Raw genomic sequence first — 13516 nt, 5'->3', positions numbered from 1 at the left:
TTCCTGCTTTGGAAATGCATCTGTCCCAGCATATGGGCAGCTTTTTGATTCCCTCATTGTAAAAAGAACAGGGTTGTGTCACCAGCCAGTTGTGCACAAAGTCTTCCACACTCTCATCATCTTCAAATTGTTGCTCTCATAGAGCTTCTTTAAGCGATCTGAAAAAATGGAAATCGCAGGGCGATAAGTCCGGGTTGTAAGGAGGATGATCAAGCGTAGTCCAGCGCATTTCCTGTAGCTAGGAGACAGTTCAAGTTGCAGTATAGGGCCGCTCATTGTCGTGGAGGAGGATGACCTGTCGAATCGGTTGGTCTCGTCTTTTGCGGCAACCCACGCATTGTTCAACAGCTCGCAGTAGTAAGCAGCATTGACTGTGCGTCGCTCATGCAAAAAATCAGTTAGCAAAATGCCTCGCCGATCAAAAAAAAAGGTTGCAAGAACCTTGCCAGCTGACATTTGAGTCTTGGCTTTCACTGGTGCTACCTCCCCTTTCCTCTGCCACTCCTTACTGGCTTGTTTGGGTTCAGGAGTGTAGTGGTGGACCCATGTTTCGTCGCAGGTGACAATCCGACTAAAAAAATGCATCACCTTCTTCCGCAAACCTTGCTGTAAGCCTCTGACAGACCTCCAAACGTCTCAACTTCTGATTTTCGGTCAAAAGACGAGGGACCCATCTGGAACACACTTTACGGAACTGTAAGTCATTTGTGATGATTGCTTGACAGCTCCCATAACTGATTCAGACTTGTTCTGCATTTTCTGAAACTCTCGCCCGTTGATCGTCGTCAATGATGTCTTAAACCACACAAATGTTTTCGTCTGTAATGCTGGTCTGAGGACGGCGATTGTGTTGCTGATTTTCCACACGTTCTTGTCCTTCCTTGAACTTTTTATGCCAGGCAAACACACGCATCCTTGACAATGTTTGATCAGTCAATCTTTGGAAAATTTCCACCACTGTAACTCCTTCACGAGCAAGAAATTTTATAATTATGCATTGCGCAGTGGAGGGGTGCACCTGTTGCTCCGACATCGAGAGTGTTACTGACGAAACAGCGGGAAATATCTAACAACACACTCTCCCCACTCCTAACGGTCCCGCCTAAGCATAGAACTGTTGCTGTTCAGGAACAAATATCCTGTTTATATTTGATTGACCTTCATAATAACAACTTTCTCCTTAAAAATAAACAAACATAACTCTGCTGTTACCCAGTCCCAAGTCGAGGATGAGAAAGGAGGAGGGTTGTCAAGGGTCGCCACCTTGATGTGAAATTGGCAAACTGAATGGCTGCTGGTATAAGTAAGCAACCCACCTCTAAGCTGTCATAATCTTCTTTTGATAATGGAAAAACCGCTAGAGGATAGGGCACTCTCTTGTCCTGGGGGTAAGAAATTGCGGATGAACCAGCATGTTCTGGTTAACGGCATAGAATGCAGAAGGCAAGGGGAAACCACCACATTATTTTTCCCAAGAAAACCTATGATGAGTCCTTATGTGAATGATGTAACTGGCAATTCCGTGATCATAACTCCTGAGCAGCATGATGACGGGCCCGGCAGGAGAAGAAGCAAGACTCTTCAGATCACTGACAAGTGAAATCCTTGCTTGAGAATAGGAACCTGAAATGTTCAAACTATGCTCCGAGTGGGCAACTAGAAAATATTAAAAGGGAAATGGAGCGATATAGATTTGATATAATTGGAATAGCTGAAACACGATGGAGAGAAGAAAGAGAATTTGTAATTACAATGTTCTATGTTCAAGTAGTGAAAAAAGACAGGGTGGTGTTGCTTTAGTTATGAATAATGTTACTTCAAATGCTTTTCTACATGTTGAAGTCGTAGGCAATAGGCTAATTATAGCTTGTTTTTCAGCAGCTCGTGTTGATAACGTTACCATCCAAGTTTATATGCCCACTTCAACCAGTGATGATGAAGAGGTAGAAGTAGTTTATGGGTCACTTGAAGAGTTATTGTTGAAGACAAAATCTAATGACAATGTTATACTGGGAACTGGAACATTGTAGTTGGAGAGGGGGAGATGGAAATTTTGGTCTTGGCATAAAAAATGCACAGGGTCAACACCTGGATTTCTGCAAACAAGAACATTATATTATAACTAATACTTGCTTTACAGCACCAGCAAGGTGCAGATATACATGGAAGTTGCCAGGGGACATCCATCGCTACCACACAGATTAGGGCCAACATCTAGTTAAGCAACGATACAGAAATCAAGTTAAATTTTTTTTGCATTTCCTGGAGCAGAGGTAGCATCAGGTCACTCTTTGGTAGTAATGTGTGCCCATTTGAAATTTAAAAGATCTTTAAGGGAAAAAGTGAGAATGAAATCAAATCTAAATGTATTTTGTGAAGAAGAGACCAAATAGGAATATAAAATGGCCACTGATAAGTAAATATTAAGTGCAAACTCTCACCCAAGTGATGTAAAGCAATTGTGGACAAGGATCAAGGCTGCAGGCGAATTCGTGGGATCAGTTAAAAGGGTTAGGGTTAGGGTTAGTCGTAAGCCATGGATTACCAATGAGGTACGGTATGCGCCAAAATACACTGTACTCATTTTTGCGCAGTGCGCATGCGCGCGCCAGAGCACCTGCGTCTTGTTACATCGCCATGATGAATTGTTAGTTGTGTAAAGAATGTTGTGCTCTGTGATTGGAAGTGACAATGGGTCTTGCGACAGAGGAAAAAGGGTTTATAGTGGAGTATTATTTTTGCTCATATGGAAACGGTTATCAAGGTGGGCTGAGTTTAAAGTTAGTGGCAGAAAAATATCGTGAACACTTCAATAAGGCAGCACCTAGCAACACAATTATGCTATCATTGTTAAAAAATTTCGTCGTACGGGTAGTGTATTGTGTCAACGCAAGGGAAGGTCTGGTAGGCCAGTTACTGTGTCCACAAGAGAATTATGGACGTGTCCTCAATCAGGTGTTGCAGTCTCCAAAATGAAGTCTTCGGCGAATAGCCCTGAAATTAAACATCAGCCCTACGTCACTTCGACGATTGTTTAAAGACATAGGTGGATTTCCGTCCCGAATACAGGTTCGGCAGCAATTGACGGAGCACGATAGGTATGTCAGGGTGGAATTTTTGGGCAAGGTGTAGGAGGATCCAGATTTCTTGTTCAACGTGTGGTTCTCCGACGAAAGTCACATTCACTTGGATGGTTTCATCAATCGCCAAACAACTCGCTTTCTTGGTTTTGAGAGGCCAGACACTATAGTCCAGAAACCGCTACATAGCGTGCATGTGACGATTTGGTGTGCAGTGTCAGGAAACGGTGTGCTAGGTCCGTATTTCATAGAGAATGATGATGGTGCACCTCTTACTGTTAACCAGGAATGCTATAGGAACATGGTGATCAGGCCATTTATTCAGGATCTAAGAAGGTTTTGTCGTGCCAGGAACATGCAGAAAATAGACAGTGGTTCCAACAAGACATAATTTCCCACGGAGCTGAATTCCCCTACCCATCACATTCCCCCGATCTCACACAACCTGATGTTTACGTGTGAGGAATGTTAACGGAGCAAATTTTCAATTGTCCAGATCCACCCAAAACTGTGCCTGCATTACGTCGGAAGATCGTCTCGTTCTTCGGGACTCTGCAGCAACCTATGTTCCAGCATATGTTGGAAAATCTGCGTGATCGTTATGAATACTGCTTACAGTGCAATAGAGCAAAGTTTGAACATTTACACTATCATCTCGATAACCAAGGTAATGACAATAAAACTAACAATTTCCAGTACTGTATATTTTGGCGCATACTGTACTTCAGAAAATGGATGAAAGGAGGAAGTACACGAATGATCCTTCAGAGGAAGGCAAAAGGAAATATCAAATGCTGAAAAATGATATTGACAGATCGTGTAGAACACTGAAAGAAGAGTGGTGGAATCTGAAGTGCCAAGATATTGAACATCTGGAACAAGGAGGCCAATCAAATTTAATTTATGAACAAATTAGGAAAACGTCAAGGAAACAAAAAGGATTTTGCACAAGGTTGATGAAGGATAAAAATGGTGTTGTGTTACTGGACAGTAATGAAAATAAGAGTTTTTGGAGAATGCTGTGAAGGATTTGTAGAGTGCAAATGTTCCACTTTCTTGGACACCAGAAGCACTTGATGACAGAGTGCTGGAAAAGGATGGTATAACCACGCAAGAATTTGAAGTTGCCCTTAAATATCTACGCGGGGGAAAATGTCCAGGGGTTGATAATATTCATGCGGAACTTATCAAGAAAAGTGGCGAAATAACAAAGGAATGGCTTTTTGAGTTAACTGCAAAAATTTACGAACAAGGCGAATGGCCAGAGGACGTTTACTCTTCAATCATCTTACCTATTCAAAAGAAAACAACACCTACTGATTGTAATGACTATAGGACAATAAGTTTAATCACTCACACACCTAAGATACTCCTCGCTATCATAAAATGCACAGTGGAAAGTTACACTGAACAGAACCTCGGCGACACACAGTTTGGTTTCCACAGAGATTTGCCTACATGTATGCCATAGTTACACTACGGTATATGGAAGAAAGATTGTTCGGCTGTGGAAGGAATTTGTACATATGCTTCATTGATTGAGTAGAGCCCGGATTTCCATGCAAATGCATGTTTTTAAATAGGCTAGTTACACTTCTCAAACTTTGCAAATATTTGTTTTATGGCTTAACAATTCCAAATAACCGTTCTTTTTTCCTGCATGCCTGCATGTTTTGGCCTTTTTAGGAGAAAATTGATGCATAATGCATATTTTGAAGATTTTGGATTTAATAGCGAATATTTGGATGTTTATATTGCATAATATGACTTTTCCTCTGACTTCAGCGCATATATAATGTTAACTTGCATGAGAGTGCTTGTTATGAATATTGGTTTGCAGAATTTGGGACCATTTTACCACGTTATACAGTATGTCTATTACTGAGAGACGGAGAGAAAGTTAGTACATGTGGAAGAGGTTCTATAATCGAATTAACCAAGCACTTTCTTATCTGTTACTTGAGTAAACATTGACATAATTCAGAAGGCCCCACGCCGATCTCTGTAATTCTTAGGAATGAAGGTGTCTCAGTTATATATTGCTATAAATTGAGCCGTAAATTGTGCATTACTCATTGATGGCTCATTTTTTCGCCTATGTTAGACGAACAAAACAAAACTTGTATCACACTTCTGTGACGCCGCGTTAATGAGATAGCGACTTACAAACCTTGGTTTTGCACTGAACCCTTTTCCTGGAATAACCTACACGGAATTCTCACTCGTCACACGTCTAGGTTATTGCAGCAGGCACATTGGGGACATTCAAATGTGTTTGCAATCATCGCATGGAGAAGTAGCTGCAGGGGCTAGAGATAGGTTTAACAAAGTTATCCGTTGAAATTCTTATTTTGAATTCTTATAAATGCTTATAAAAGACACATTGTGGTGAAGATGCACGAGACGTACAATTTTACCTCACTTTGTCCCAGTTGTCTTCACTTAAGTAATGCACCTGTCACTCCTTGTGATGTAGAAAGATAATTTACTGTGTTTAAGAATGTGCTGACAGATAAATGGATGAGCTTAAATCAAGACAATTTGGAGAAATTATGGTAGTTGTTGTACAAAGCTTCAAAAGGAACTGAATTTTGATAATGCATTTTTTCCAGTTTAATGTGCATGTTTTACCATATGATAGTGCATGAATACATGCATATTTTAAGATTTGATAGTGCATGGAAATCCGGGCTCTAATTATGAGAAAGTATTTGATAAAGTGCCATGGAACAAACTGTTTCCACTTCTCGCTGAAATAGGTTGCCCACATCGCATGATGCAGCTGTTATACAATTTATATAAACAACAAAATGCAGTTATCAGGTTTGGCAATGAACTAACAGTTAACAGGCCCTCGAGAGATACTGAAAGGAGTGAGATAAGGCTGTTTGCTCTCACCATTGCTGCTTAATGTCTTTGCTGGGAAAATCATCAATGAATCTATAACAAAAACCATCTTGTGGTGAAAATAGGAGGAAGACTAATGCAGACCATCAAATTTGCCAATGATCAAGCTATAGTTGTGGGTAGTCCAACAACTTTATCCAAAATGTTGCTAAAGCTGAATGAAAAAGCTAAGGAATTTGGTATGAAAATGAATATTAATAAAACATAAGTCATGATGTTCAGTGTCAGTGGTACAACAGGTAGCACAATTCAAATACCTTGGCCAGATCATAACAGAAAACCTTTAGTGTCACACTGAAATAAAAACACGAACAGCAATAGCAAAGCTTTTTTTTTTTTTTTTTTTTTTGCTATTTGCTTTACGTCGCACCGACACAGAAAGGTCTTATGGCGACGATGGGATAGGAAAGGGCTAGGAATTGGAAGGAAGCGGCTGTGGCCTTAAGTAAGGTACAGCCCCGGCATTTGCCTGGTGTGAAAATGGGAAACCACGGAAAACCATCTTCAGGGCTGCCGACAGTGGGGCTCGAACCCACTATCTCCCGATTACTGGATACTGGCCGCACTTAAGCGACTGCAGCTATCGAGCTCGGTCAATAGCAAAGCAGATCTCTGCACATGGTTATGAGGGTGTTTAGGGATTGTAGTAAGGATGTAAAGGAGAGGGCATATAAGTCTCTGGTAAGACCCCAACTAGAGTATGGTTCCAGTGTATGGGACCCTCACCAGGATTACCTGATTCAAGAGCTGGAAAAAATCTAAAGAAAAGGAGCTCGATTTGTTCTGGGTGATTTCTGACAAAAGAGTAGCGTTACAAAAATGTTGCAAAGTTTGGACTGGGAAGAATTAGGAGAAAGAACACGAGCTGCTCGACTAAGTGGTATGTAAAGTAAATCTTTCTTGAATAAAATTACTGTGTCCACCTATTCAAGAGGACAAATTGGGGCAAATATTCATTTATAGGAAGGGAAGTTAGGGATTGGAATAACTTACCAAGGGAGATGTTCAATAAATTTCCAATTTCTTTGAAATTGTTTAAGAAAAGGCTAGGGAAACAACAGATAGGGAATCTGCCACCTGGGCGACTGCCCTAAATGCAGATTAGTTACTTGTAAGTGGTATCTTCCGAGCTGTCAGCAGAGAGATGGCGTGGAATGACATTAGTAGATGAATGTTTGAGTGGTGTTTTTTAAAGTAGAAAAGATCACAATATGAAGATAAGGTTGGAATTCAAGAGGACAAATTAAGGCAAATATTCATTTATAGGAAGGGAAGTTAGGGATTGGAATAACTTACCAAGGGAGATATTCAATAAATTTCCAATTTCTTTGAAATCATTTAAGAAAAGGCTAGGGAAACAACAGATAGGGAATCTGCCACCTGGGCGACTGTCCTAAATGCAGTTCAGTATTGATTGACTCATACTGATTGATTGGACATCCCACATATAACCTCTTGAATGACAAAGGGGAGCCAAGCATTTAAACTCAACTGACAGTGGTCCATACAGTTACTTACCTTCGGTATTCTCTCCATTAAGCAGTGTCTTTCTCACAGCTTCAGGTGTTACACCCAACTCCAACTCAAAAGGGTCGAACAGGATGCCCATGTCTAATGCATAGATGAGGAGACCTTCTGTGGTTGCTGCAGTCCATGCTTGACCTAGAAAAAAAAAAAAAAAAAAAAAAAAAAAATTCCTAAGTCACTGCTGCATTTGCAAGACAGAGAAAACTACACCCTCCAACTATCTTAACAGATTTTTAGCTAGCTGACACTCAAACACAAGTAGACTTCAGCAAGAAACCTTTTGTGCTGGCTAACTGTAGAGCTTTCAATAACTGTCTGCTGAATGTAAACTGATAGCTACCTAGCCCATATCACACTGCCAGCTCATCAGTACTGAATTCTAAATTCTCTGGTAATAAAACTAACAGAGGCAATATCTATCTATCTATCTATCTATCTATCTATCTATCTATCTATCTATCTATCTATCTATCTATCTCCATCTATCTATCTATCTATCTATCTATCTATCTATCTATCTATCTATCTATCTATCTATCTATACATACATACATTATCATTATAGACTGTTATGCCTTTCAGCGTTCAGTCTGCAAGCCTCTGAGAATTTACTAAACGTCGCCACAATCCTCGATTTGCAACTAGTGTTGTGGCCTCATTTAGTTCTATACCTCTTATCTTTAAATCGTTAGAAACCGAGTCTAACCATTGTCGTCTTGGTCTCCCTCTACTTCTCTTACCCTCCATAGCAGAGTCCATTATTCTCCTAGGTAACCTATCCTCCTCCATTCGCCTCACATGACCCCACCACCGAAGCCGGTTTATGCGTACAGCTTCATCCATCGAGTTCATTCCTAAATTAGCCTTTATCTCCGCATTCCGAGTAACCTCCTGCCATTGTTCCCACTTGTTTGTACCAGCAATCATTCTTGCTACTTTCATGTCTGTTATTTCTAACTTATGAATAAGATATCCTGAGTCCACCCAGCTTTCGCTCCCGTAAAGCAAAGTTGGTCTGAAAACAGACCGATGTAAAGATAGTTTCGTCTGGGAGCTGACTTCCTTCTTACAGAATACTGCTGATCGCAACTGCGAGCTCACTGCATTAGCTTTACTACACTTTGATTCAATCTCACTATATTACCATCCTGGGAGAACACACAACCTAAATACTTGAAATTATAGACCTGTTCTAGCTTTGTATCACCAATATGACATTCAATTCTGTTGAATTTCTTATCTACTGACATCAATTTAGTCTTCGAGAGGCTAATTTTCATACCATACTCATTGCACCTATTTTCAAGTTCCAAGATATTAGACTGTAGGCTTTTGGCACAGTCTGCCATTAAGACCAAGTCGTCAGCATAGGCCAAACTGCTTACTACATTTCCACCTAACTGAATCCCTCCCTGCCCTTTTATACCTTTCAGCAGATGATCCATGTAAACTACGAACAGCACAGGTGAAAGATTATAGCCTTGTCTAACCCCTGTAAGTACCCTGAACCAAGAACTCATTCTACCATCAATTCTCACTGAAGCCCAATTGTCAACATAAATGCCTTTGATTGATTTTAATAATCTACCTTTAATTCCATAGTCCCCCAGTATAGTGAACATCTTTTCCTTCGGTACCCTGTCATATGCTTTCTCTAGATCTACGAAACATAAACACAACTGCTTATTCCTCTCGTAGCATTTTTCAATTACCTGGTGCATACTGAAAATCTGATCCTTGAGTTACAACCTCTGTGGGCACAATTTCATGGAAATAAATGAGTGCAGTTTCCTGACCACCAGTTTGAGCACTATTGCTGTATATATATATATATATATAGTTCATGTTTGTGGGTTACTGTAGTCACGGCCTAGTTCGTGAACCATGGGCAACGGCCGAGTGGCCTAGTAAGTGGTCCTGAGAGTCGGGATACCAGCTTCTATGGAATGGGAGTGGGCATCTCGGACATATTCTGAGTCATGGCTCTCCTTGTGCTCAGGCGGCTAGGACTATACAATTCACCGGTGGTCCATAACCCGTTAGAGGAGAGATCCTCACTTGGACTATGTGCAAGTAGGGTAGCAAATACAGTTACCACCAAAGGCTTTAACATTTCAAATTATATGTATTATAAATGAGACCATGCCCAGGGAAAGCCATTTAAGCTAGAAAAATAATACTTCATCTTTATAGAAAAATCAATTATTTATAAAGTACTGAGAATGAACCAACAGATTCCGAATCAAATTCGGAATGTGTATAAGCTATTTCTTTGCATCAAATATCGGAAAGTGAAAGTAATGCCGAGCCTGCCAAATAGCCAATACATTTTCCCTAGTATTTTCAAGAATATATTTCTCAGAGTGATGAAACTTTTATACATTATTGACATCCTGTGTATCTCAGTTTGTTTGTGACATGTTTCAATTATGAGTAAATATAATCAAAAGTTTTGTTGTTATTATTATTATTATTATTATTATTATTGAACCGTGTGTTTGGTCTCCTCCCGCCTTAAACGACTTGATACCTGTGCAGTGCTCCTAGTGAGCTCATTGAAATTTACTACTATTAATTGTACGTATTTCTGAATGTCCTAGGCATTGATATTTTGTAATAAATGTGTCTCTCCCTGTTCCTCACTTATGGCTCCATGGGCAAGGAATTTCATTCCGTCCTGGAGCGTCCCTCTGCTCTCTTTTGTCGTATCTGTCATGACCTGCCCGCGTCCGCTTATCCCCTCCCGGCTTCTCCGAGAGAGGGGGCGTGCTGACGTTGGTAGTGAGTCCTCCCCCCCTCCCGGCGAGCCTGTGCGGGTCGCCGGGCGGTGGACAGTCTCACTTACCTGCTGCTCTTGGAGTAGAACACTACTCTTTCGTTGAACCAAGGACCGTGAGGGGGGCATGGGAGGTAAGATCTACTGGCTTGCTATGTGTTGGTAGGATGATGGGAGGAACTTGGAACTAGGAACTTGTACGGATATGTAACGCCATGCATCTGGTTGTAATTTGATAAGGGACGGCTTGGTGCCGAGATATTTTGTGAAAGTAACTTAAAGTGTTGTATGTTTCTTGTATCATGAGGAAAAAGCTCACGAAAAGGAGAGAAAGGTGCCAGAATGTTCTGGATGTGTAGTTTAGGAAGTATGCGTGTCATTGTGCTCGAATGGGCTGTTCATTGTGTCTTCACTGTTAGAAGATTTTTCTTTACCTTGTAACTGGTGAGCTGTATATACGTTGCAGCGCTGTAGTGATTAGTCAGACATTTATTTGTACCAAGGCGCGCAGGTTACCTTATGTTAGACCATTTATGGGAGGAGAGGAATTCCTCTATGTTTTACGAGGATGAGAAATGGAAACGAGTCAAAACCCTCCTTTAATTATGTTGATTTCCAAGCGCTTCCGAATTTGTTTTTTTCCATTGTCTGTGAATAAATGTTCTTGTCAAGCTGTTTGGAATTGGGTCTTGACATTAAACCTCTGGGTTAGACCTCACGTTTATATCCTGATACCTGGCCCGCTCTCCTTTGGGTCGTCCTGCCGGTTGTGTTACGGCACAATTATTATTATTATTATTATTATTATTATTATTATTTTGAATTTAAGAATTCCACTTTTTGAACAGACTGTACATTTTTCTAGTCAAAACATTTATGAACTTTCGTGTCAACATGGCAATCCTCGGTGTATTATCTGTATGTAGATATATAAAACTTCGTAGATTTATTTCATTTTGTGCATATCTGGTATTTTATTTAAACACGTAAAAGCTGTCAAATATGGCTGCCACCACAGGCTTTAACAATGCCAGTTTAAGGATAATTTCAAATGAGACCATGCCCAGGGAAAGCCATGTAAGTTAGAAAAATAATATTTCATTTTTATAGAAAAATCAATGATTTGTAAGTAATTAGCAAATTGTGTAGTGGGCAAAGACATTATGTGCTCAGTGGTATTTTTCTGATGCACTTACGTAAAATATCTTGCCGACTTAGAATATAATTATAGAACTCTGAACAAGACATATTCTTAAAACTGTAATTAACTAGCAAAAAACATTTCATTTAATCTGTATTTAGGTGATACCTGTCATTTGTCCACAGTGCTGAAATTAAGAAAACATTTTTTTCTGGCAAAGCAAAAAATAAAGTTGCCATATTAAACAGTTCCAAGTGGCATTCAACATGTTTGCTATATTCAAATTACTTAACTCATTTCTCATTATACAAACAGTTTTCAAGGTTGTCTTCAAGACATCTGTTCTAATTACATAACTGGTAACAACTTTTAGTATCATCAATTTTAAACCCTTTTATTAGCAAACAGAAACCTGTAATTTCATCATGTGGGCAGTGAACACTGTGTGACTAATTTGCCGATGGAGAAATCTGAAAATGTGACTGCCATGGCATCTTATGGCAGACTTTCTAAATACAAGATGGCTTTGAAAGCAAATCACCATAATATGGCAATTGAAATTACAGTAGTAGTCCGTTATAGCGAGAATTTAGAACGGTGAAAAATTTACTCGATATAGCGGATTGTCGTTATACCCGATTTTCCCTAAATTTCAGAAAAGATATGCAAACAACCAAATATTTCACCATGCATCATGGAAAAATATTGTACACCCCAGAAAAAAAATAAATAAAAAAAATAAAAATGAAATGGCATATGGCTTTTAGTGCTGGGAGTGTCTGAGGACATGTTTGGCTCTCCAGGTGCATGTCTTTTTGATTTGACACCCGTAAAGCTGTGCGTCATGATGAGGATAAAATGATGATGAAGACAACACATACACCCAGCCCCCATGCCAGCGAAATTTAGCAACGATGGTTAAGATTCCCGACACTGCCGGGAATTGAACCCGGGACCCCTGTTATTATTAAGCGTATGGAATTTACAAAATGGACAAGTATATACAATATTATACAAAAGAAAAACCTGTAAAGAATACATGGTAAGTAGGGAACAATTACACATGGATATCTAAATTGTTTATCTACTGCACTAGGGATACTGATACATCAGCAAAGTCTTTTCGGTCTCCACCATAGGCACGCAGAGGGCATTCGTCCATTATATGAAGCATGGTCTGGACTAAAGCACCACAATCACACGCTGGAGAGTCCCTGAAGTCCCACTGGTGAAGGGAGAATGCAGATCTTCCACAATTAGTGCAAAACCTGTTTAGTGATGCCCACGTTCTTCTTGGCAAACTGAAACCAGCTGGGGCGTGGTTTGGATTAAAGAGGCTTGGCCACTCCGGAGCTGTACGAAACCATTGCTCTTTCCATTCTTCTTTTAAACTGAAACCAGCATCCATTAGATTCTTAGCTACTTTCATTGGTGGCTTACGGGATTTCAGCCTTTGTCTCCAGAGATCTGCAACATCTCTGTGGATGGGTAGAGTTGGATTGGACATGATCTTATCATATTCTAAATTAGTATGAGTGCAGTGTGAGTTTGAAGGAATGCCTGAAGTTGTGTGTGGAAGTGAAATAGGTACTTACTGCTGTTGTTGTCGTGGTCGTGCGGCGTTGTGTTTAACAACTTGTTGCGTACTACTATGAGTATGTCTGGGACTTGTGATCGCTGTAGTGAGGGGGATGGATGGAGGGGTAAGGGGAGTGGTTACTGTAGGGGTAGGGATGCAGTTAGGCTTGTGATTCGTCGGTCTTTTGAGGCGTGCTGTGTTCTGTTTGTTTACTATATTAAGATATTTTTTAATGCCGGACATGGGTTTTGCTACGAACACATGACATATATTAGTAAAATAGAACATCTGAAGGATTATTTTATGTAACCAAACAACGTAAACATAAATATACAAGAACCAACATGGAAGCCAGAAGAAAGAACTTCACAAAGCATAAACTTTTAAACTCAACAGTGTTTTTTACATGTTTTATATTTTAATGTGTTCAAACTCATCAAGTGTTTTATATATATGTTTCATGTACTTTTAATGTGTTTAATATATACGTACAAATTGTTTTTAGT

At 39.9% G+C, this 13516-nt stretch overlaps 1 protein-coding gene across 1 annotated transcript in view; it reads right to left on the bottom strand.

Annotated features, from left to right (window-relative positions):
- LOC136865957 (periodic tryptophan protein 2 homolog) overlaps nucleotides 1-13516 on the bottom strand; it is a 247620-nt gene that overhangs the window by 29876 nt on the left and 204228 nt on the right. The window contains exon 15 of the mRNA XM_067142521.2: nucleotides 7506-7649. Coding sequence (XP_066998622.2) covers nucleotides 7506-7649 — 144 coding nt within the window. The remainder of the gene's footprint in view (nucleotides 1-7505; nucleotides 7650-13516) is intronic.

Source organism: Anabrus simplex, chromosome 3 (assembly GCF_040414725.1).
Source record: "Anabrus simplex isolate iqAnaSimp1 chromosome 3, ASM4041472v1, whole genome shotgun sequence".
NCBI lineage: Eukaryota > Metazoa > Arthropoda > Insecta > Orthoptera > Tettigoniidae > Anabrus > Anabrus simplex.
Note: the sequence above shows the minus strand (reverse complement) of the source record. Positions and strands in the feature narration are given on the sequence as shown.